A 20,723-nucleotide genomic window follows, 5' to 3' on the forward strand; every position below is an offset into this window, starting at 1 on the left:
ACCGTCACAAAACAAGAAAATAAATCGTTTAATTTTTTCTCATTGCCTAATTGATATCACTGTCGAGAAAGATCAAATTGAAGCCCGATTTCTTCTACTTTGTCAATGGTGAACTGCGTTTTCGTGAACTGTATTAACTTGAATAAATCAATCGGATAATGTTCTTGAACGATTTGATTCAACGGAGACTCGTGTCTCTGTTACAGCCATGGTTAAGAGACGAAGTTGAATTGAATGTTCAGCTAGGGTTTCTTCATTCTCACGCAAACTTGGAGAACCTTACCTTCAACACCTCTGCACTCAACGACTTGTTAGATGATCCTACTCGCTTGTGTTTCAAAGAAGTCACTGTCCAACGGTTGACCCTTCGTGTGTCCAACTGGTCAGCTCCTGCATTTGATTTCCAAATCCATGGCCTTAATATAGTTTTATCAGTCGGGTAAGTTCACTAACCGTTTTGGCGGGTTTTTTCAAAGACACTGGTATTTTTGATATAGTAGTAGTAGTTTAAATTATTTAGAACGTATATATTCTTATTAAGTTTGCACCCATTGTTAAATAGCGGGGTGCAGTGAAATTCAGCATCAACTGCCTTTTTAGGGTTCATGCCACTTGTATTCTTGTTAGTAATTATTCTTTTTTCCTACTGCCTAGAGAAGAGGAGGAGGATGGTGTTAGGCGGAGGCCAAAACCCAGAGACTCGTCCATTGAGGAGCGGGAAAAGATTCTAGCGGAGCTTGATCCAGAGGTACTTGACTACTTGTTTGATTATTTTGGTTGGGAAAAAAGATTTTATACATTGGATTGACAATAATGATGGAAAATTTGTGTTAATTCATATTAGCATTCAATGCTGAGAGAAGATATTGTGGAAATGGTCAATGGCCATGAAGAACTAAAGAACCAATTAGAGTAGATTGTGGACAGGATTGTGTCAAACATGATTGTCGCAGCACAATCTACTTAAAAATATTTAATCTGTGCAGTAGATGTTACTTTTATGAGGAATCTGCAGATTCACTTAGGCACATTCTTTTTCATTGCAAGTATATCTGAATTAGAAATATATGGGATAGCAGTAGATAATTTGTTGCTGCTTGAAACAAGGAATGACCAGTAGAAGAGACAGAGGTTGAAGTAGGAGTTAACACAAAATTGGAAGACAATTCCTTCATGTCTTGATTAAAAAATTCAGTTTTTCATGTATATTCTGGACTATTCTGGACTCTATGTTCAGAGATATACCATAGACATTTTGAGGGGAAAACAGAATATTAACTTTGTGAAGTATAAGTGTCTCCAACATTTAAGATTCCAGTGTAAGATGATAGTTGTAAAGATCAGAATTGTTTCTGAACTTGACAGACTCCTTATGTACAAACACAGAGGAGATAAGTCCGGTGGTATTTTGATACTCCCATAACCTTCTTGATGCTCTTGTTTTGTGACTATAATACTATCTTAATAAAAAAATTTCACTTATCAGATCTGTGAACTTCTGAAGTTTAGCTTTTTTGATGTTTGATATATTCCAGGGTAGTGCTTTGCACAATACCATTAGGAGGATTTCAGAAATTACTGCAGGAAGTTGGACCACTCATTTATTTGATTGGATATTACAACAATGTCGGTTGCAAGTTCATGATGCTCATTTCCTTGTGCAGTCTCCTTTATCAAGTGATTTATCGTCGCTGTCATTTGAGATGAAGGAACTTGGGGTACAATGTAAACACATTAAGGGCTGTCTTCTAACTGGACTGGTTAATTCAATTTTTCTGCCCTATGGAGAGAACTCTTTTGATCTCGATGTTCAAAAAGTAGAGATCAGCTTGAGTAGAGGAAATCACATTAGTTGCATTTTTCTTTCAACTGATTCAATTAAGTTGCTAGCTTCTGCGAAAATAAAACATCTTCAGTTCAGAGAATTAAACTTTTATGCTGTCGCATTGAATTTTTCTTTATCTCCAGCAGATATTTCCATCATACTTTTACTTTTTGCATTGTGGTCGAAAGAATCCAACCGTAGCAGAACTGGTAAGCAATTATGGGAAATAGCAGCAACAAATACTACTTCTCTGAATTCATCTCCAAAGTTTGCATTCCATAAAATTGCTAGCACTATGTGCTTATGGTTGCGTTATGTAAATGCTTACAAAAAAATGCTTATATTGGTTGGATATCCTGTACATGATGCGATAAAGAAATTCACTAATGATGCTGTTCAGACTGAAGCATATTCAAGAACTCTTAAGCAACAGTTGGAGGTGATTTCTCAAATTGAGAAGGAACTACCTGTTGAGGCCATTGTGCAGGCACGAAGAATAATCCGTTATAGAGCAGCGTCATCTGGTCAACAGTCAAAGGGTGGTGGTCACGGATCTAAGTTGAGCATGATTTGTTGGAAAATCTGCCAATCACTTTCCCTTATTTGGATGGTCATTTGCAGTGTGCTCCATTCTGTTAAATGCCTTCTCCCCTTGAAGAAAACGTTGGTCAGGAACCAAGATATCTGTCACAAGCTTGGAATTATAAATGAAGATCACATCCTAGGAGTTCACATTTGCCTATATGTCGGAGACTTTTCAATTTCAATTTCACCAGATAATGAAGTTTCACCATCTTTTAGTCGGAAGCTGGTATTAGATGTTGGGCATTCATACCCTGGTTTACTCACATTCTGCCTCTCTGTTGATTTCTTCTGCTTAAGGTACTCTAAAGATGTTTCTGAACAGTACTTCTCCTTTGCTTGTGGATCCTTGAAAGTTGTCTCTTCTCTCATCGAAGATAAGGCCAATAAGTTCAATAATAATTTTAAAGGACGTCCGAGAAAAAATATTCACAATCTGCAACCTACTTTATGGGGGGAGCCTTACCATGTTCTCCACTTCACTGAAAGTGGTGGGGCTAATCCTCCTCATGGTACTGGTGGAGATTTTGTACATACACCAAACTCTTTTGTTGAGCAAGCCTGCATGAATTGGAGAACATTTTCGTCAGGGTTTGTAGAAAATGAGATCCAGAACATGGAGAATCCTTTTATTCTCTGTGAGTTTAAGGGTTTTTTGACTGATCAAAGTCTCAAGAACCTTACTGCTGGATACACTACTTGTTGTATGGTAATGGGGAGGTTGAATTTGGTTCTGGAGTATATTGTAATAGTGTCAGTTACAGTTATTTGCAGACAGGTTAGTGTAATATCTTGGGCTACAAGCCGCATGGGGACCACTGTCTTACAGGGTGATTCTAGATTAGTTGAGGATCCACCAGTTGCAGATTGGAATAACAAATACAAATCAGTTTGTGCTGAAATTAAGGTTATGGTGCCTAGGCTGCTTCCTGAGAAACATATGCAAATAGCAATACACATTACTGGTCCTCAAATCAAGCTGTTATTGAGGAAGGAGGATTTTCATGGTGAGAATGCAGATCTGTATAATAAGCTTGGGAATGATGAAGTAAACCTTTCTTTTGATGCTGATGACATTGAACTGAGCGTCTCACCAAGTTTGGAGTCTGATTTAACTTCCTCAAGTGGAGATACTGCAGTTGTTGATGCAAAATCGTTGAAGGACCTTCAGAATATTGATATTGCTAAATCAGATGGTGTTAATAGCAGTCAAGCGTGCACTTCACTTTCAGCCTACTTGAAACTTAAAGGTCTGAATGTTTCCCTCGACACAGGGGATAATCAGAGTTGCCAAATTGTCGTGTTAAATCCCTTAACTATCCGACTGTTATCTTTAAGGTATCTCCATTCTCATGCTTTTTCTTTTTTTGTTGCTTTCAAGCATGTGCATGTTATGCTTGAGTCTGGAAGCAATTAAGTATCTTCGGTTTAAAAAGATCACATGGTAATTATGTTCATGAATAGTTTTTCAATAGCTTTGCTCATCCTAATTGAAATATCCATTGTTGTCTTAAGAAAACTGAGGTATGACACTTTGATGTATGCCGAAGAAACAAATTGGGTTGTTGATCTAGGCAATTGCAGTTGTTCCCTATCAGTTTAAACTCCAATTTTCACCCTGGTCATTGTAAGATAGCAAAACATCCATCAGAAAACATGCAACAAGGGAAGTTAAATTTTCTTTTTTGTCGTCTACTACTACTGTTGTATTCTTGTGACTTGGAGTCCATTTTTGTTTCGAACTTGTAAAAACCGTACTTTTCTGTTAAAATTCCAATCTGTTACTTGTCTTACCTTTCTGAGCTTCAGCATAACACTGATGACTGTCTCAAAGAGAAATTTCCCTCTGTTTCCTCCTTTGTCAGAGAAGCGTTTCCTGGATTTATCTTAAATTATATGGACTAGAGCTAAAGTTAATATACTTCAACTATGTTTTTTCAGGAAGGATCTGCATTCATTGGGATCAATAGATATTTTTTTCTCTATAGTATTGCATGCCATGGGTTGTGGACTGACGACTCGGGTATTTCTGGATGAATTTGCAGTTTTGCTAAAGGTGATTCTCTTCTCTTGGTACCTTGTACTTGCATTGTTTGGTGGTTTTCTCCTTGAGGATATGACTAATTTTTTTAATTACCTGCTGGGTAGTTGACACTATGACGTCATTCTACTGTGTACTTTAATCTTTATTTTTTTCTCGTGCTACTTTGGCATCCTTTAGGATTGTGGTTGCGGTATATCTTTTAACTGACCTTGGTCATACAATCCCAACTTGGAATTCTATTTTTCGTCCTTCTGTACTGTCTCCACTTTTATGAGGTAGTTTCCAGGGCTGCCATTGTGGTCTTTATGTTTCTGACTTCTGCATGAAGGGTTCCAGGAAGCCAAGCCTAGAAAAACTGGCACTGCAGCCTGAAATTGAGGTCTACCTAGTTGTTGTAACTTGTAAGGACCAACACATTGACAAGGGATGCAGTCATAAATGAATGGTGCTTCATGGATCTAGTCTTTTTTTTTTTTTTGCAAATTTTTCTACCATCACAATTTCATTCTTCCAGATGTGAACAAGCGAGGGATCAAGGCTCATTTTAGGCCCTGCTAGCTGTTCTGTTTCCCAAATTTTGCTACCATAACAGTGCACTTTCCCAATTGTGAACAAGTGAGAACTCGGGGTTCATTTTTTAGGCCTTGCTAAGTGCCACCAACAGAGGCTTGACAAATAGCCTCCTTACCATAACCAGAATCACTTTTTATTCCAGACGATCTGCGTTGGTGCTTCAGACCTTGTTTATGACACCTCTGCTGTAGGAACTAGAGAGATTTTGTGTGTGGGACCACCAACCTCCTTGATGTGTTTGGTTCCATGGTTGGTCGCTTTTAGACCTTGTATTTGTTGAGAAGATAATTTACACTTCAACATGATATCTGAGCAAGCAGAGGTCCTGAGATCGAATCTCACCGCCACCCATATCAAAAACAATTTTTATGTGCTTCACTCATGGAAAAAAAACCAGCCCCGCACATGAGGGGGCATGTTGTGAATATAATTTAAAAGTGTGCTCTTTCCAACAGCTTAAATTTTTAGATGAGATGATCACATATTTCAACAGTATTGACTAGACCACTATCATTGTTTGTCATTTTATAACATAGTCCAGTCTTATCATTGCTTCATAGTCCTTTTGGGCATATTCATATCATGTCCTGTTCCTCAAAGTAGCTTCCCATGCATCCGAATAGCTGCATATTCTCCCCGCCCACACCTTTTGTGAGATAACCACTCTAGATACACCAGTTTCCTCTTCCAATGATGCACTTTCACATTCCAAGAAACCCTATTGTTCTTTGCTCCCTTGGTCTTTCCAGTGATAGCACTCCAAATATGAAGTGTCGATATTTCCTTCTTTAAGCTGCTGTCTCAGTTGCGTGCTTACCTGGATTGCCTCACGATTTCCTCAAACGGGTCTTTCATTCCCTGTTTTTATAACAATGCAACCTCTGTTCACAGTACTGCTATCAGAATTTATGATACTTCCCATTGACAGGTTGACTTGTCCCATCTTGCAGATTGTGTAAGTCTGTAACAAGTGACTATCAGTGCCCAGCTGCTCGCTAGAATTGTATAAGCTATCCCCCTGTAAAAAGTTGCTAGGAGTTTATACAGATGTTTGACTTCGCATTTTATTTTATGGCAGGTAATATCTGGTCTACTGTGTACAGTTGTTCAAGTTTTCAGTACATCAAGTTTAGGCCTTAGCCAAAGTTGTGAAGACTTATTAAGGCGAGAGTCTACTGATTCTGAAAGTGAAAGAGCACTCAAAAATAGAATCACACAAGTAGCTTCAGTTCTTACTGATACTACATTCAATGTTAGTACGACATGTGAAATTAGCTCAGTGAAAATGATCCTTTACGACTCTAGGAAAGGATATAATGCGCAAAATAGCATGTCAGATGCTAATACTATAGCTGACAAGAGGTCGACAGTGCAACCAATCCATGGTTATGGAATTAACATATCTGTTGCACATTCATTTATCAGGCTCTCTTTTGAAGAGGAAAAAGCGGACATTCTCATTAGTTTTTCTGAGTTTGAATCTGGTATATCCCAACATCTGGATGAGATTTTGGATACTTCTGACCAAGTTGAACCACAGTTGCCTGTGTGGTCTCACAATTCCTTATATCAAGCTTCATTGTCTCATTGTGAAATTAGTTTATGTTTGAGAGCCTTAGGGAACAATATTCTGCAGGCCAGTCAGAGAAATGTAGTGAATGGTTCCGACTCCAGACATGATGCTTCAATGTCCTTGAATCATTCACCGTCGTTAATAAACGATGTAAATCCTTCTTTTGATTGGTTATCTATAAGCATTTCTTTGGCTGAAGTTTATCTGGTCAGATGCGCAGTAAAGAGCTTACTACTCCTCCAAGGGAATGAACTTAATACACTTGAAGCATCTCTTTCTGTTGGTGGACAATTTCAGACAATCTCCTGTCGGTCCCAGGTTTCTGTTCTTGCAGCTTCAGATTATTGCCTGCCTATTCATTAACTTCTGTATCCATTTTGCTAGATCCTAATTTGGACATAAGTTGTTTATTTATAGTTTGGGAAGATCTTATGATTTATAAGGTTTAAACGAACACCAATTTGACAGGGGGGTTCGATCATTGTTGATATAGCTGCTTTGGTAAAAATGGCAGAATGCTACGCCTTCTACTTTAATCAGTTGGGAGGCCTTTGGCCAGCTGTGACAGAACATCTAGTTGTTCAGAATGATGAGGATACTAGTCTACGCAGGAGCTCTTCCTACCAACAGTTGGAGCAACATAAACTAGTTAACTGGGACCAGGTGGAAGCATTTGCCGTGAATCTTTCACGGGTTTCTCTGGCATTGGTGGATGGAGATCAATCTGGTATCATCTTTTTCTTTTGTCTTTACTTATCATCAATAAATAGCAGGACTCTGAGGTAGTTTTCTCCCGAAGATATACACATATTTTTTATTCTCGTCTTATTTTTAGAATTACTGCCCCCTTGCATTTGAGTGCACCCAAGATTGAGGAGTTATTTTGATACATATAACATTATAAGGTGTATTTAAAAAGCGATAATGATTATATTGCTCTAAGATCAGCAATTTCCAACTTGAGTTTGGTTGCCATATTGGAATTTTAATCTTGAATAACATATAGTGTTATCAAAGTCAAAAAGCAAAAAAGGTACTGAGGCCTGTTGGGACTTTAAATGCAAAGCACAAGTAAAGCACGGGTCGTACCCGTGCTGATTAGCTATTGTGCAATGACGATTGGACTTTTTGTTGTCCATGGAGTGTTTTTCATAATTGGTTTCATCTTAGGTGGAATAAAGCAGCTAGTTGCATTAGGGAAGTTGCTTCTAAGGTGTTAGGGGTGTCAAGGGGTAAATTTGGAGGCCGTAAAGGAGATTGGTGGTGGAATGGGGAAGTCCAATGTAAAGTGGAAGCGAAGAAGGCTGCATACATAAAATTGGCGGAGTGTGTAGACGAGGAAGAGACGCGGAAGCTTAAGAAAGTCTATAAGATGACAAAGACAGAAGCTAAGTTAGCTGTTACGAAGGCGAAGACGGCAGCTTTCGAACGCTTGTATGTCGAGCTGGGGGTCAAAGGTGGGGAGAAGAAGTTGTATAGGCTTGCAAAAGCAAGAGAGAGGAAGGCGCGCGATTTGGACCAAGTGAAGTGTATCAAAGATGAGGAAGGCAAAATACTGGTGGAAGAGACCGCCATCAAGCAAAGATGGCGAAGCTATTTTCACAAACTTTTAAATGAAAAAGGGGAAGCAGACATTGTGTTGGGTGATTTGGCACACTCTGAAAGACTTCGGGATTTTGGATACTGTAGGTGCGTTAGGTCCGAGGAGGTTGTACGGGCTATTAATAGGATGAGTAGGGGAAGAGCGACCGGACCCGATGAGATTCCGGTAGAATTTTGGAAGAGCATGGGTAAGGCGGGCATAGAGTGGTTGACCGGGCTGTTTAATGTTATCTTTAAGACAGCAAAAATGCCTGAAGAATGGAGGTGGAGTACAATGGTTCCGTTGTATAAAAACAAGGGTGATATCCAAAATTGTAACAACTACAGGGGTATCAAATTGTTGAGCCATACTATGAAGATTTGGGAGAGAGTGGTGGAGATGAGGGTGAGAAGAGGGGTGTCCATCTCTGAGAATCAGTTCGGATTCATGCCGGGACGTTCGACCACCGAAGCCATTCATCTTATGCGTAGACTGGTAGAAAAATATAGAGAAAGGAAGAGAGACCTGCATATGGTGTTCATTGACCTGGAAAAGGCTTATGACAAAGTACCGAGGAATGTTCTCTGGAGGTGCTTGGAGTCTAAAGGAGTCCCGATGATGTATATTAGGGCGATAAAGGACATGTACGGTGGAGCCAAGACTCGGGTTAGAACAGTTGGAGGAGACTCAGAACATTTCTCAGTTGAGATGGGGCTGCACCAGGGATCAGTCCTAAGCCCTTTCCTATTTGCTTTGGTGATGGACGAGTTGACGCGGTCTATTCAGGAGGAGGTCCCATGGTGTATGTTATTTGCGGATGACATAGTACTGATTGATGAGACGCGGGACGGAGTTAATGCGAGGTTGGAGGTATGGAGACAAACGCTGGAGTCCAAAGGGTTCAGGTTGAGTAGGACCAAAACAGAATATTTAGGGTGCAAATTCAGTAATGTGGTGGATGAGACAGATGTGGATGTGAGACTTGCCGCACAAATCATTCCTAAGAAGGAAAGTTTTAAGTATCTTGGGGCTGTAATCCAAGGGAGTGGTGACATCGACGATGATGTTACACATCGCATTGGGGCTGCTTGGATGAAGTGGAGGCTTGCCTCTGGAGTATTGTGTGATAAGAAAATTCCACCGAAACTTAAAGGTAAGTTTTACAGAGTGGTAGTTAGACCGGCCTTGTTGTATGGAGCGGAGTGTTGGCCAGTCAAGAACGCACACGTTCATAAAATGCATGTTGCGGAGATGAGGATGTTGAGATGGATGTGTGGGCACACTAGGAGCGACAGGATTAGGAATGAGGTTATCCGGGAGAAGGTGGGAGTGGCCTCTGTGGAACACAAGTTGAGGGAAGCGAGACTGAGATGGTTTGGACATGTGAAGAGACGGAGCGCAGACGCCCCAGTGAGGAGGTGCGAGGTAATGGTGGTAGAGGGTACGCGGAGGGGTAGAGGTAGGCCCAAGAAGTATTGGGAGGAGGTGATTAGACAAGACTTGGCTATGCTTCACATTACCGAGGACATGACTCTAGATAGGAAGGAGTGGAGGTCACGTATCAAGGTTGTAGGTTAGTAGGGCTAGCGTGCTGTTTTCCCTTGCAGGGGTATGGGTTGTTAGCGTTTGGAGTAGACTTAGCCTTATGTTGTTTACTGCGTTTCTCGCATCGCATTACTTTCTTGTTGTTACTGTATCATTTGTTGATTATTCGCTATCGTTTGTTTTGGCTGGTATGTTGTATATATATTTCTCCTGTCTCTTAGATTTGTTGTTCTTGAGCTGAGGGTCTCCTGGAAACAGCCTCTCTACCTCTACGAGGTAGTGGCAAGGTCTGCGTACAATTTACCCTCCCCAGACCCCACCTAGTGGGATCTCACTGGGCATGTTGTTGTTGTTGTTGGTTTCATCTTAGGTCAATTCTAGCTTGCACAGTCTTGTTTAATTGAGAATTTCTAGTGCAACTGACAACATTCAAGAGAAAGGCACACAAATAAAACAATAAATATGTAATGAAAGAGTAATTAATTTAAATGCGCACCCAAAAGGGTAGCGGCTGCGGGTTTCTCTTGTCATCAAAAAAATAAAATAAAATTATATGGACAAACAAATTGGAAAGAACTTTGATTATTGTTTAGCACTGTATCTTCAAGATGGATCCTATGGATGATTAGACACAAGCCTTAGCCCATTGGTTTCTGATTTGAAGCTGCCTAAGCAAGATAAAATGCTTAGCATGTTTGTGCATCTAAATTCAGGGCTTAAGTGCTGATTCTGGCTAATATTTTTATGTCGAAATAAATTGTTTGTTCTAAACAAAGCACATTTTTAAATAATGAATTTTCTGCCTTGCAGGTGAACTTCAAAAGCTTCAGCTTGAAGGTAACGGTAACCTTGAGCTTGAACTACCAAGGAAATTCTCATTTCGCATAACGAATTTGTCAGTTCTTTCTCAGTTACTCCATATATCTACTGAACAGCAAAGCCAAGAACTGAGTACCCCTTTCTATTCTTCCTTGGAATCTAATGATCAATCTTCCATCATTGTACATGATGATAGTTTAGTTTCTCCCGATCACTTGAGTGAAGTTAATTCTATCGTGGATGAAGCAAGTAGCTCAAGCCCCCCAGAACTGGGAAATCAATATCATGCAGATGGTTCAAGAAAACCTTGGGGTGGTACAAGTTCTCAAGTTTCACTTGCCACTCCTCAGAACTATGTTTTAAAAGACTTAAATGCTATTCTGGTGGTTGAGCAGCCTTTAAAAAGCAGTGGGAGTACTCCTTTGCAGTCAAATGACTTTTGGATTGGCAGTGGTTCTATAGATGGTTGTGACATGACCCTCACGCTGCGTGAAATACAGGTGAGGAGATGAATCATATTTTCTTTTTGAGTTGGGTAAAAGTATACTCACTAGGCAGACGTATTTCCATAGTTTAGTTATTTTTATTTTCTCCACTTTCTGTAAATAGTATCTTCTATAGTATATCTTTCCAGACAATTTTTTTTTTGATGAGGCAAGTGATTTCATTTTAAAAAAAGCATCAAGAAGATGCAGTAGTTACAAGATATGTCGTTGAAGCTTACAAAAAAAATATTCGGCTAATATAGGAGAACTGACTATGCCAGAGTTAAAGAGCTAAAAACTCCACAAACTGAGTACAAAGTGGACCAGCTAATAAACTAGCGATACATTTAGCCTTTAAAGAGCCTATGGAAGTTGAGACCCCATCAAAACACCTCCTATTACTTTTTATCCAAATACTCCAAAAAATGCAAGCAGGTATCATTCTCCAGCTATTCTTGATGGATTTATCAACTCTCCACTAGCATCAGAACATGTATGCTTCCCTAACTGATTGAGGAGTGACCCATTTGAGGCCAGAAATGCACATAAACATGCTCCAAAAATCGAAGGCTACTTTATAATGTGGAAAAGATGGCCAGAATTTTCAGCTTCTTTATTACACTTTTTTTTTTATAATGGTAACGGTATATTCACACCAAAAGGCCCATCAGGTAAAAGCTGATGGGGTGGGATTTACAACCCTAGAGGGTATCATCAAGACCAAAGTCTAGATAGAAACTTTACAACTGTCCTATGAAATCAACTAAGCTATCTATCTCCCTCACTATATCTTGTTTACACCGAAAATACAAAAAACTTATACTCTTCATCTTGATCTTTTGGAGACTGCTAGCTTTTCCATCGTGGCATCTTTCATTTCTTTCTTTCTATAGAGTCCACCAGACACATGCTGGAATGCTTCTCCACCAATCTTCTTGTGATCCTCTTCTCCCCACTCCTTCCCAACTTTGCAGCATATCAAATGAGGTCCGTGGCATTACCCAGCTTATCCCAAGTATACAAAAGAACACGTTCCACAGATTTATAGCTGTTTTGCAATGCATGAAAAAATGACTGTTTATCTCTGCCTCTTGCTCACACATAAGACACCTTGAGCAAATCTGGATACCTCTTCTCTGTAGTACTTTGTGGGTTAAGAAGGCTCTCCTGGTCACCAACCAAATGAAGCATGAAACTTTATGAGGTATTTTAACCTTCCAAACCAGTTTCCATATCCATTTTGTTGTCATTGTCTGTCTAAAGTTCAAGCTCCAGTAACATGATTTCACCGTAAAGGACCCTTTGCTATGTAAAGGTCACCAACCAATTCAACTTCTTTATTACACATATAACATCTGTTGGGCAGCTGAGTTTTCCTTTTCATCAAATTATTTTGAGTAAGGCATGCCTCATTCAGAATAACGCTCATTGGGTATTTCAAAAGGTCTCAGTTTACTATGGTGTGTAATAATTTTATTTTCAAGGATAATTAGTTTGTGGGTAGTGTAACTTCTGTAAAGATGCCTAAAGGTGGTTCTTTAGATTCAACTTCATAGCTTTTCTCGTGGTTGCAAGGGCTACCACTCTCTGTACATCTCCTAACCAAAATTGATTTAAACCTGATAATCAAACTTTTGATTAGGTTATCTTCAAAAAAAAAAATAAGGTAACTAATTTTACTATTAATGGGTAGAGGGTGGCCCATTAGCTGGTGCATGGTTGCAGATCACAGTGACCATTTTTTGTGGTCTTGGGTTGGGGTATTACTGGAATCAGGTACCAAAGATAGAGATTATTTTCCCTCTTTGATAAGTAGGTAGAGGTTGATTAATATTCTAATTTCCATTTTGTCTTCATTTTCTTTTTCCTTTTTGGTGCTTTCCTACTCTTGACGAAGGGGATATGATCCTGTTTCAAAGGTTAGATCAAATGAAGTGTTTGTTGTGACTTCCTACTAAACCCACTCAAAAAGCAAAGAGCGACTAAGGAAGGTAACACTAGAACAAGTTGTCAAAAGATTTGACCCCTAAAGAACTGACACAAACATTGCGGAAGTTTGTAGGTCATTGTGTGTGCTGGGTGTTAGTGGCTTAGACTAGTTTTTGGACTCTTTTGCTTTTTCCTTTTTGGCATACGAGGAAAGGCAGAGGTAAACCGAAGAAGTGTTGGGGAGAGGTGATAAGACAAGATATGAGCCAACTCAGGTTAACGAGGACATGACCTTAGATAGGAGGTGTGGAGGACACATATTAGGGTTGAAGGTTAGCATGTAGTGTAGCATTGTTTTGCTTGTGGTGGTTGATGTTTGTCATTGTACTAGTGGTATTATTATTGTTTAGTATGTTGTTTAGTGTGTTTCAATTATCGCACTATTATATTGTTGTTTTGCTTCTTTCTGGTTGACTTAGCACTACTTACGTGTTGCTATATTTTATTCACTATCTCCTTCTTTGTACCTGAATTTGCTGCCGAAGGTTTTTCAGAAACAACCTCTCTACCTCCACGAGGTAGTGGTAAGGTCTCCGTACAGTTTACCCTCACTAGACCCCACTTGTGGGATTTCACTGTGTATGTTGTTGTTGGTATAGTTAATGGGTTTAGGCTAGTCGAAAGTTCAAACACATTAGCTCATGTTCTTGGAAAGTGACAAAAGTCATCGGACAATCTGTCACTCATTTGCATACAAGACTCTTTTAGTGTAAGCAGGGTAACTTTTATCCTTCAGACCTGTAGTAAATATATAATTTCCTTCTGCGCCTGGAAAACCATATCTCTTAGTATGACCTTTAGACTTGGGTCTATTCTTGCTGGTAATATGTGACGTTTTGTGTCTTTTAGAGAAAGGTGACACATCCAAAGTTGGAATTAGCTAACCTGGTCTTAGAAGAACATTCTTCAAGTAAATCTTAAACATAGAGAGAAACAGTTAGAATTTGTGGAATCGGTGATGTGGGACTGTTCTCCATTTTTACATGTCCTTTTATTGATTTGATGCCAACGTGCATAAGGTTTCACTAGTAATGCTCGACTTATAAAGTGTTGATTTCATTTATGTAATGAGGCACCTTGACATACAAGTGGTATACAAGGAATTGCTCTAACTTTCTTTTTGTTAAATCAGATTATACTGTTTGCTGGGGAAGCTTTATCTGCAGTCTTTAGCGTAGAAGCAACAAAAAGCATAGAGCAGCAAACATATCAAAAGAACAGTGGAGAATCTACTAGAAGTCTGGATGAAATGGTTCCTGATGGTAATGCTCTTTCGGCTCAGGTTGCAGAATCCATCTTTTAGCTATGAACATATTAACGTTATAAGTATCTTGCTTGCAGGAACAATTGTTTCTATCAAAGATGTCGACCAACATATGTATGTCGCAGTTGATAGGGCAGAAAGTGGCTACAATTTAGTTGGTGAGATCCACTATTCGCTTGTTGGAGAGAGGGCTTTGTTCAGGGTATGTCCATCTTCTATTCATTATGTATGCCTTGCCATATTGAAATGACTAGAGCTTTGTGAGGTGTTTAATTGAATCCCCAAAGGTATTTTTGATATTCGGGTTAGTATTTTGAGACTAATCCCTTCTGGATCTTTTTTTGTGTTCAGCTGAAAGCTTTCCTTACATTATTATGTTTTCTCTATATTTACAGAAATTTATTTTTCCTTGAGATGGCCATAAATCTATTATTGCTTCTTCCTCCGAGTTTATAGTTGCTTATGTCTTCATCTCTAATATCTTTTCCGTATAGGTTACCCACTCAACCAACAATGTCCATTGGACGACCTTGCATTTTAATCTTTTTCCATAGCTTCACCTTTGTAGCTTGCCAAGAAATTTCATTTCTCAATAGCCGTGTCCTCCATCACTCTCTCACATCTCAATAATAATACAAATCATACGCGTATGGATGATCTTGTACCAACATTTAACACCTAAATTATATACAGTTATACCGATAAAAAAGACTGTCAATACTCTCTCCGTCCCAATTTATTTGTCACTTCTCATTTACCAGGGTTTGTAAAGATATGTATGCATGTGCTGATACGTGGTTGGCATCCTGCAATTAAGTTCAAGAAATGCCCGTGCTACTGTTTTCAAGTTTTGCAGTGAAGAGATAAGTGGTTGACATCGACACACATGCATGACCCTCAACACGTTCTGTTGTGTTACAAGCCTCTGTCACCTACCAGCTGAAGCAGCTTACTTATTTTACAAGGTGCCTTGCACTTATAAATCCTTTTCCAATGCCAATTCCTTCGAGAACTGCATCTTCCAGACAAAATTTTGTAGGCAGATTTTACTGATTAAAGTTCATCCTAGAGTTTGAAAGAACTGGTTCATTCTTCCCATTTCCCAATTTTTACATTGTTTCCTGGGAGAACATCCCATACCAGTTCCGAGACACATTCTGGTGAAAGGCTTTTTTCCTGCAAAGCTATGAAGATCGGGAAGCCAGTTTTCCTGTGGTCCATGGCCAATTCAGAATCAGTCATCCCATCAGAGGAAAATTGTCCTCCCGTCTCCTAATCTGAAGTTGTTGTGTTCTTAAGGCATCCTAATGGACTTCCACAAACTAGTTCCATGAGGCATAACATAAAGTTTATGGTCCAGAACCCCTCCCCTGAACTTTTCTGTTAGACCTTTCTTTGTGGGCCTTTTCTTCACGATTTAACATCCATAGCAACTTAAAGATAAGACTATTGTCATATCAGGTTTCCAGCTCCAAAGCTCCCTCCTTTTCTATAAGTACAGAGTTCTGTTTCACCTGTGTTGAGGGATACACATTGACAAACTAAAATTGAACATCTGAATCTTCTTATTTGTACAAAGAAGAGTGTGGTGAAGAGACAAGTGATTTTTGAGGTTCATTGATTCTTTTGGTTTGAAGCTTTTGTTGTCTCCTATGTTTTTAAATCTTTTCACATTTTTTTCCTTATCCTGTAACTTGCATCTGTTAGTTTTCTCCTATCATTTTTACCTTGACAACTTTCCGCAAATATTTTTTGGCACATATGTGTATTACTCATTCTTGGTATACCATTTGTTACTTGGTGGACGTGGTGATTTAACCCTTTCTCTATCATCAGGTGAAGTATCACCAAACAAGAAGATGGAATTCACAAGTTCAGTATTTGTCCTTCATCTCGCTATATGCTAAAGATGAATCGGGGGAACCATTGCGGTTGAATTGCCATCGACAATCCGATTTTGTTGACATTTCCAGTTCTAGTGATAGTGCCTGGGCACTTTGGAGAGCGCTTCCATACAAACATGACATTTATGATGCTGATGTTGACTTGAAGACATATCTTCCGCAAACTAAAAATGTATTTTATCTTGTGAACAAGAAGAATGATTGTGCTGCAGCTTTTGTTAATGGGGTCCTGGAAGTTGTCAGAAAACCTGGACATCCATTTAAGTTTAAAGTATTTCGTGATCCTTCTCCATATGTTAACAATGTTTTTTTGGATGGGTGTCTAGAGAAGGAACCTGGAACAATCTTGCTACATGATTCATATATAAGTGAGGGAAAAGATCTGAGTCAGCGAGGAAGTTCTTTTGGTATTACTGTGGCAGTAGACAAGGTTTCTTTGACCATTGTTTATGAACTTTCTGACTCCAAGGAAAAGGTTCCCCTCCTCCAGGGTTCTATCAGTTTTACTGAAGTTGTTATACAGATATCAAATACTAAAGTTCGGGCTATGAGCAGGCTGGGGGTTTTGATGTGTTATTTTGACTCCCAGAAAGATATGTGGTGAGTCTCTCTTTAGTAAAATAATGCAACTCTACTTCATCTTTCTCTTTGATATTGCATTTTAGGAGAAATGGTATAATATGTTGTAATTCATATTACTCACTTGTTTGCATGATGCCAGGAGGGACCTCATGCAACGATTAGAAATTGATGTTTTCTACCGTTATACATTTCTGAACCAGGGACCAGAAAATATTATCCTCTGGGTGCCTGGCCATTTCTATGCTAGAATTAAAGAGGTCAGATTAATAATTCAGTTTTTCATGTGATTTTTTTTTAATTGTATCTTTTTTTTTTAATGAATATCTCTGTCTTGGCAGTTGAGTATGACAATTACTGAGCTTTCATTGGACATTATTCTCTTTATCATTGGGAAGTTGAATTTGGCTGGTCCTTATGCTGTAAAGGACTCGACAATTTTGGCCAATTGCTGCAAGGTTCTACTCTTACATAAGTACTCATGCTGCATTCACTCTGTGGCTTTGCAAACTTAATCTTGCTTGAAATGTTTTATAGTCACTTGCCATAAGAGAATCTCCTCTTCTTAGAACCAAAATATAGGCAAGCATTAGCTAAATCAACTTCACGTCTAAAACACTAGTCAAAAGTACATTGCTTGGTACTTGGTAGTAATTGAGAAAAGAAAGGGGCTGGATACTTCCTGAAAGTAGCAGCATTCTCTTTCCCCCTTGTAAAATGTTTTGACACAGTTAATTAATTGGTGGTTGGACCAATAATGCACATAACTTTGTGGACCCACTTTAGCAGGAAATATGCTGCATCTGGCTTGAGTTATGGCTGTAAATATAGCCAACATATGCTTTCATAGAATTTTATGAAGCCAAATCTATTTTAATGTTATGTTTTTCACCTTCTTCCCCGAGCTACATAGAACCCTTTTCATTTTTATATTTTTCATTTTAAAGATTTGTATAACATGATGTATAAAAGTCCATATTATACATTATATATATTACATATACATCCTTATACAGTATTATACATAACATATACACTGTATATATAATGTACAAAATGTATATTAGTGTATAAATAATGTATATGCTTTGCATAACCATGTATAAACACAGTTAACCAACGGAATATCCGAAGGAAACCACCGGCCTTGGGGTGTTGTGCTATGTTCAGTTGCTATGCCTAAATCTGGCAAGCACTGAAGCAAACTCGACGCCACATGTTTAGTGGCTTGAGATAGTTAAGTAACGAGACTGGAGATTTAGGGTGGTTGCCACCGATTCATCGGAAAAATTGGTTGCCAGAATTCCGTACTGAAACCAATGCCAAATGATAGATCAGTCCAAGAGCTATTGATTTATGTAGGTTTTGTCTGGTAAAGAGCGTAGCATCAAAAATTTGAGTAGGAAAAAAGTAGGAATTTTGGATATTCTGAAAGTCGTAGAAATGGGGGTGAGTTTTGAATTATGGATCATGGTAAAGGAGAAGCAGACGATTCAATTGGTGTAATTTGAATGTGAATGGAGGTTGCCGGCTGGTGGCGGTGATGTCTGACCAGCGGAGATAGTACGGCAAAGGGTGGTGAAGTGGTAGTCTGTGGCGTGGCGATTCCCCACCGCCTCAAGGAGAGAATAGAAAAAGATGCTAAAGGGTTTGGGGACTAGGATTTTACAGAAATCTGGCCAAATGGTAATAAAGGAGTAATTGGGGAAAATCTTGTAAACTAGATGACCGAATAGGTATGGGCTGTAATTCTCCTGTAAATAAAAATTCTCAGTATGATGCATCTCAATTTAAATGCTTGAAGCAGTTAGGCCTTGAATGATAGGCCGACTACAAAGTGGGACTTAAATTTTACCTGTGGAATATGACTCAACTTATCAACTTACCTAATATATGAGTCATAGATCTGTGATTCATATATGCAACTTTACATTGGTTAGAATAACCTTTGTTTTTCAGTCCCTTGTTATGGATGATGTCTTCAGCAATGAAACATCTCAGAACTTCCTCCATCAGTAATCTGTCATCCTTCGGGTATTTAATTTGTAACAATTGCCTCTTTTTTTTTCTTACTGTGTTATTAGTCTTTTTCTTCACAATGAAGAATGTGAAAAATAGTGGGGATGTGAATAGACACTTCTTGGGAAATAGGAACTGATGTTTAGAAATTAGAATCTTCTGTTAGAATCATCATCACAACTCTTGGGAAATAGAAACTGCTGTTTAGAAATTAGAATCTTCTGTTAGAATCATCATCACAAACTCAATAACCAGCCAATCTTGATTTTGCATGATTGTTAAAATGTAATGCTCAGGTGCACCTTGTGGACCTTTTGAACTGTTGCATGAAATCCTGCTGTTAGTTTCGTGAGTTAATCAAAGACTGAGAATTGGACGTGAGACCTTTTGAAGCTTGTATTTGTCCATTCACGAGAAAGGTCATGCAGAGACTATAAGTCTTCTAGTGTTTCATATGCAATCTGATGAGTTTTAACATTTTCAGGTTGAAAACCAGTCAGGCTTAACCCTTGTTTGTCAGTTCTACGATAATCAAGATGTATCAGTTGCAGGAAGACACGCCACTACCATTTTCTTGAGGTGCTTCCCATAGTTTACAATTGTTCTGCTTGATTACTTGAAACATCCGCTGCTATGATTCTGCTCAGTACCTACCTTGGAGAGTCAATCAACAGAGTTTAAACTACAGAACTGAACCTACTGATTTTTATTTTTTTTGAAATGGTAAAGTTTACTCCATACAGTAAAAAGATAGAATTTGACCTATTGGTCATTGAAAAAAAAGAAGAACAATTTAAACTATAAAACTTGACCTGTCACAGCAGAATCAGGTGGGAGTTTAATTATCATATGCCATTTAAATGATTGTGAATGTTGTAGTTTCCCTTTGTGCAATTTTAGAAAAACAAAGTTGTTTTTCATTTGAATTCCTTCTCTTTCTTTTATCTCGATATAATCTTCTAGATCAAGGAAATTCACATTTACTCGAGCAACCTAACCCTGTTGCACTTCCTCTATTTCACTCAGCTTCTTCCACAGAAGACATGCAATCAGTTTTTTGTAGTGTGTGGCCATTGTGCTTCTGCTATGCTTGATAGTTATACACCTGCCCCCAATCTTGTGCCTAGCTTCGCAACTCGCATCCATATTTCACCCTTGCTCAGTACAAGATAACGCCAGATTATGAAACAGAAAAGGCATGATGTATGTGTATGTTTGGAATATGTTTTTTTATCTCGCCGCTGACATTTTCAATTGTGTATCAGATTTATACTGAGTAAGCTCCACTGTCCTGGGCTTATAGTACATAATATCCTTCACAATTTTCCTTTTTTTTGTTTTGAAAAGTTAATAATGGTGTTTTCATTGGTATATTTGCCTTTGTGCAAGCACATTCTATTTGGATTAACCTGTGTGCTCATCATGTGAGGAGCCTAACTCTTTGTCTGTAAGGCACATGGCTTTGGCAAATCGACCTCCGGAGGCATCATTTTTCTCTATCCAGCTTATAGAGCGAGGATTACTTTCTACTTCTCTACTTCATCTTTCGCTATTGGAAACCCAGTCATTTGCATGGAGACCACGTATCGTATCTCTGCAAGGTGCTTCAGGCTGCTCTTCCTCAACTTGTTCTTTTAAAATATATATATATATATATATATAAAATTGCACTAGAGATATCATGAACTTTTAAGACTTGGATTTCGGACTAGCTGACATCACCTATACCGATTAACTTCCAGTTCTTTGTACATATTCAATGATTTCTAACTTTAGCTTACTGACGTTATTTGCTTTTTCCGCTACAAATCAGAGTCAAAAACTTACCCTGGTCCATTTCTTGTGGCTGAAGTTTCACCCGGGACTGAGGTATCTCTGCTGTTCCTTTTTAAGATGGAAATCCAGACTTGACTTAATTTATTAGTTTTCATTCCTCTTTC

At 38.7% G+C, this 20,723-nt stretch overlaps 1 protein-coding gene across 2 annotated transcripts in view; it reads left to right on the top strand.

Moving 5' to 3' along the window:
• The window catches only part of LOC125847727 (uncharacterized), a 46,605-nt gene continuing 25,882 nt past the window's right edge, over positions 1 to 20,723 (top strand). Inside the window, exons 1-15 of one of the 2 annotated variants that reach the window (XM_049527401.1) lie at positions 1 to 439; positions 655 to 748; positions 1,536 to 3,745; positions 4,349 to 4,463; positions 6,103 to 6,915; positions 7,066 to 7,324; positions 10,535 to 11,043; positions 14,150 to 14,279; positions 14,359 to 14,483; positions 16,118 to 16,785; positions 16,907 to 17,024; positions 17,106 to 17,222; positions 19,268 to 19,362; positions 20,236 to 20,384; positions 20,597 to 20,652. In XM_049527401.1, coding sequence (XP_049383358.1) covers positions 159 to 439; positions 655 to 748; positions 1,536 to 3,745; positions 4,349 to 4,463; positions 6,103 to 6,915; positions 7,066 to 7,324; positions 10,535 to 11,043; positions 14,150 to 14,279; positions 14,359 to 14,483; positions 16,118 to 16,785; positions 16,907 to 17,024; positions 17,106 to 17,222; positions 19,268 to 19,362; positions 20,236 to 20,384; positions 20,597 to 20,652 — 5,739 coding nt within the window. In that variant the 5' untranslated portion in view covers positions 1 to 158. The remainder of the gene's footprint in view (positions 440 to 654; positions 749 to 1,535; positions 3,746 to 4,348; positions 4,464 to 6,102; positions 6,916 to 7,065; positions 7,325 to 10,534; positions 11,044 to 14,149; positions 14,280 to 14,358; positions 14,484 to 16,117; positions 16,786 to 16,906; positions 17,025 to 17,105; positions 17,223 to 19,267; positions 19,363 to 20,235; positions 20,385 to 20,596; positions 20,653 to 20,723) is intronic. The other variant, XM_049527400.1, reaches the window with a different exon arrangement.

This window comes from Solanum stenotomum, chromosome 12 (assembly GCF_019186545.1).
Source record: "Solanum stenotomum isolate F172 chromosome 12, ASM1918654v1, whole genome shotgun sequence".
Taxonomy (NCBI): Eukaryota; Viridiplantae; Streptophyta; class Magnoliopsida; order Solanales; family Solanaceae; genus Solanum; species Solanum stenotomum.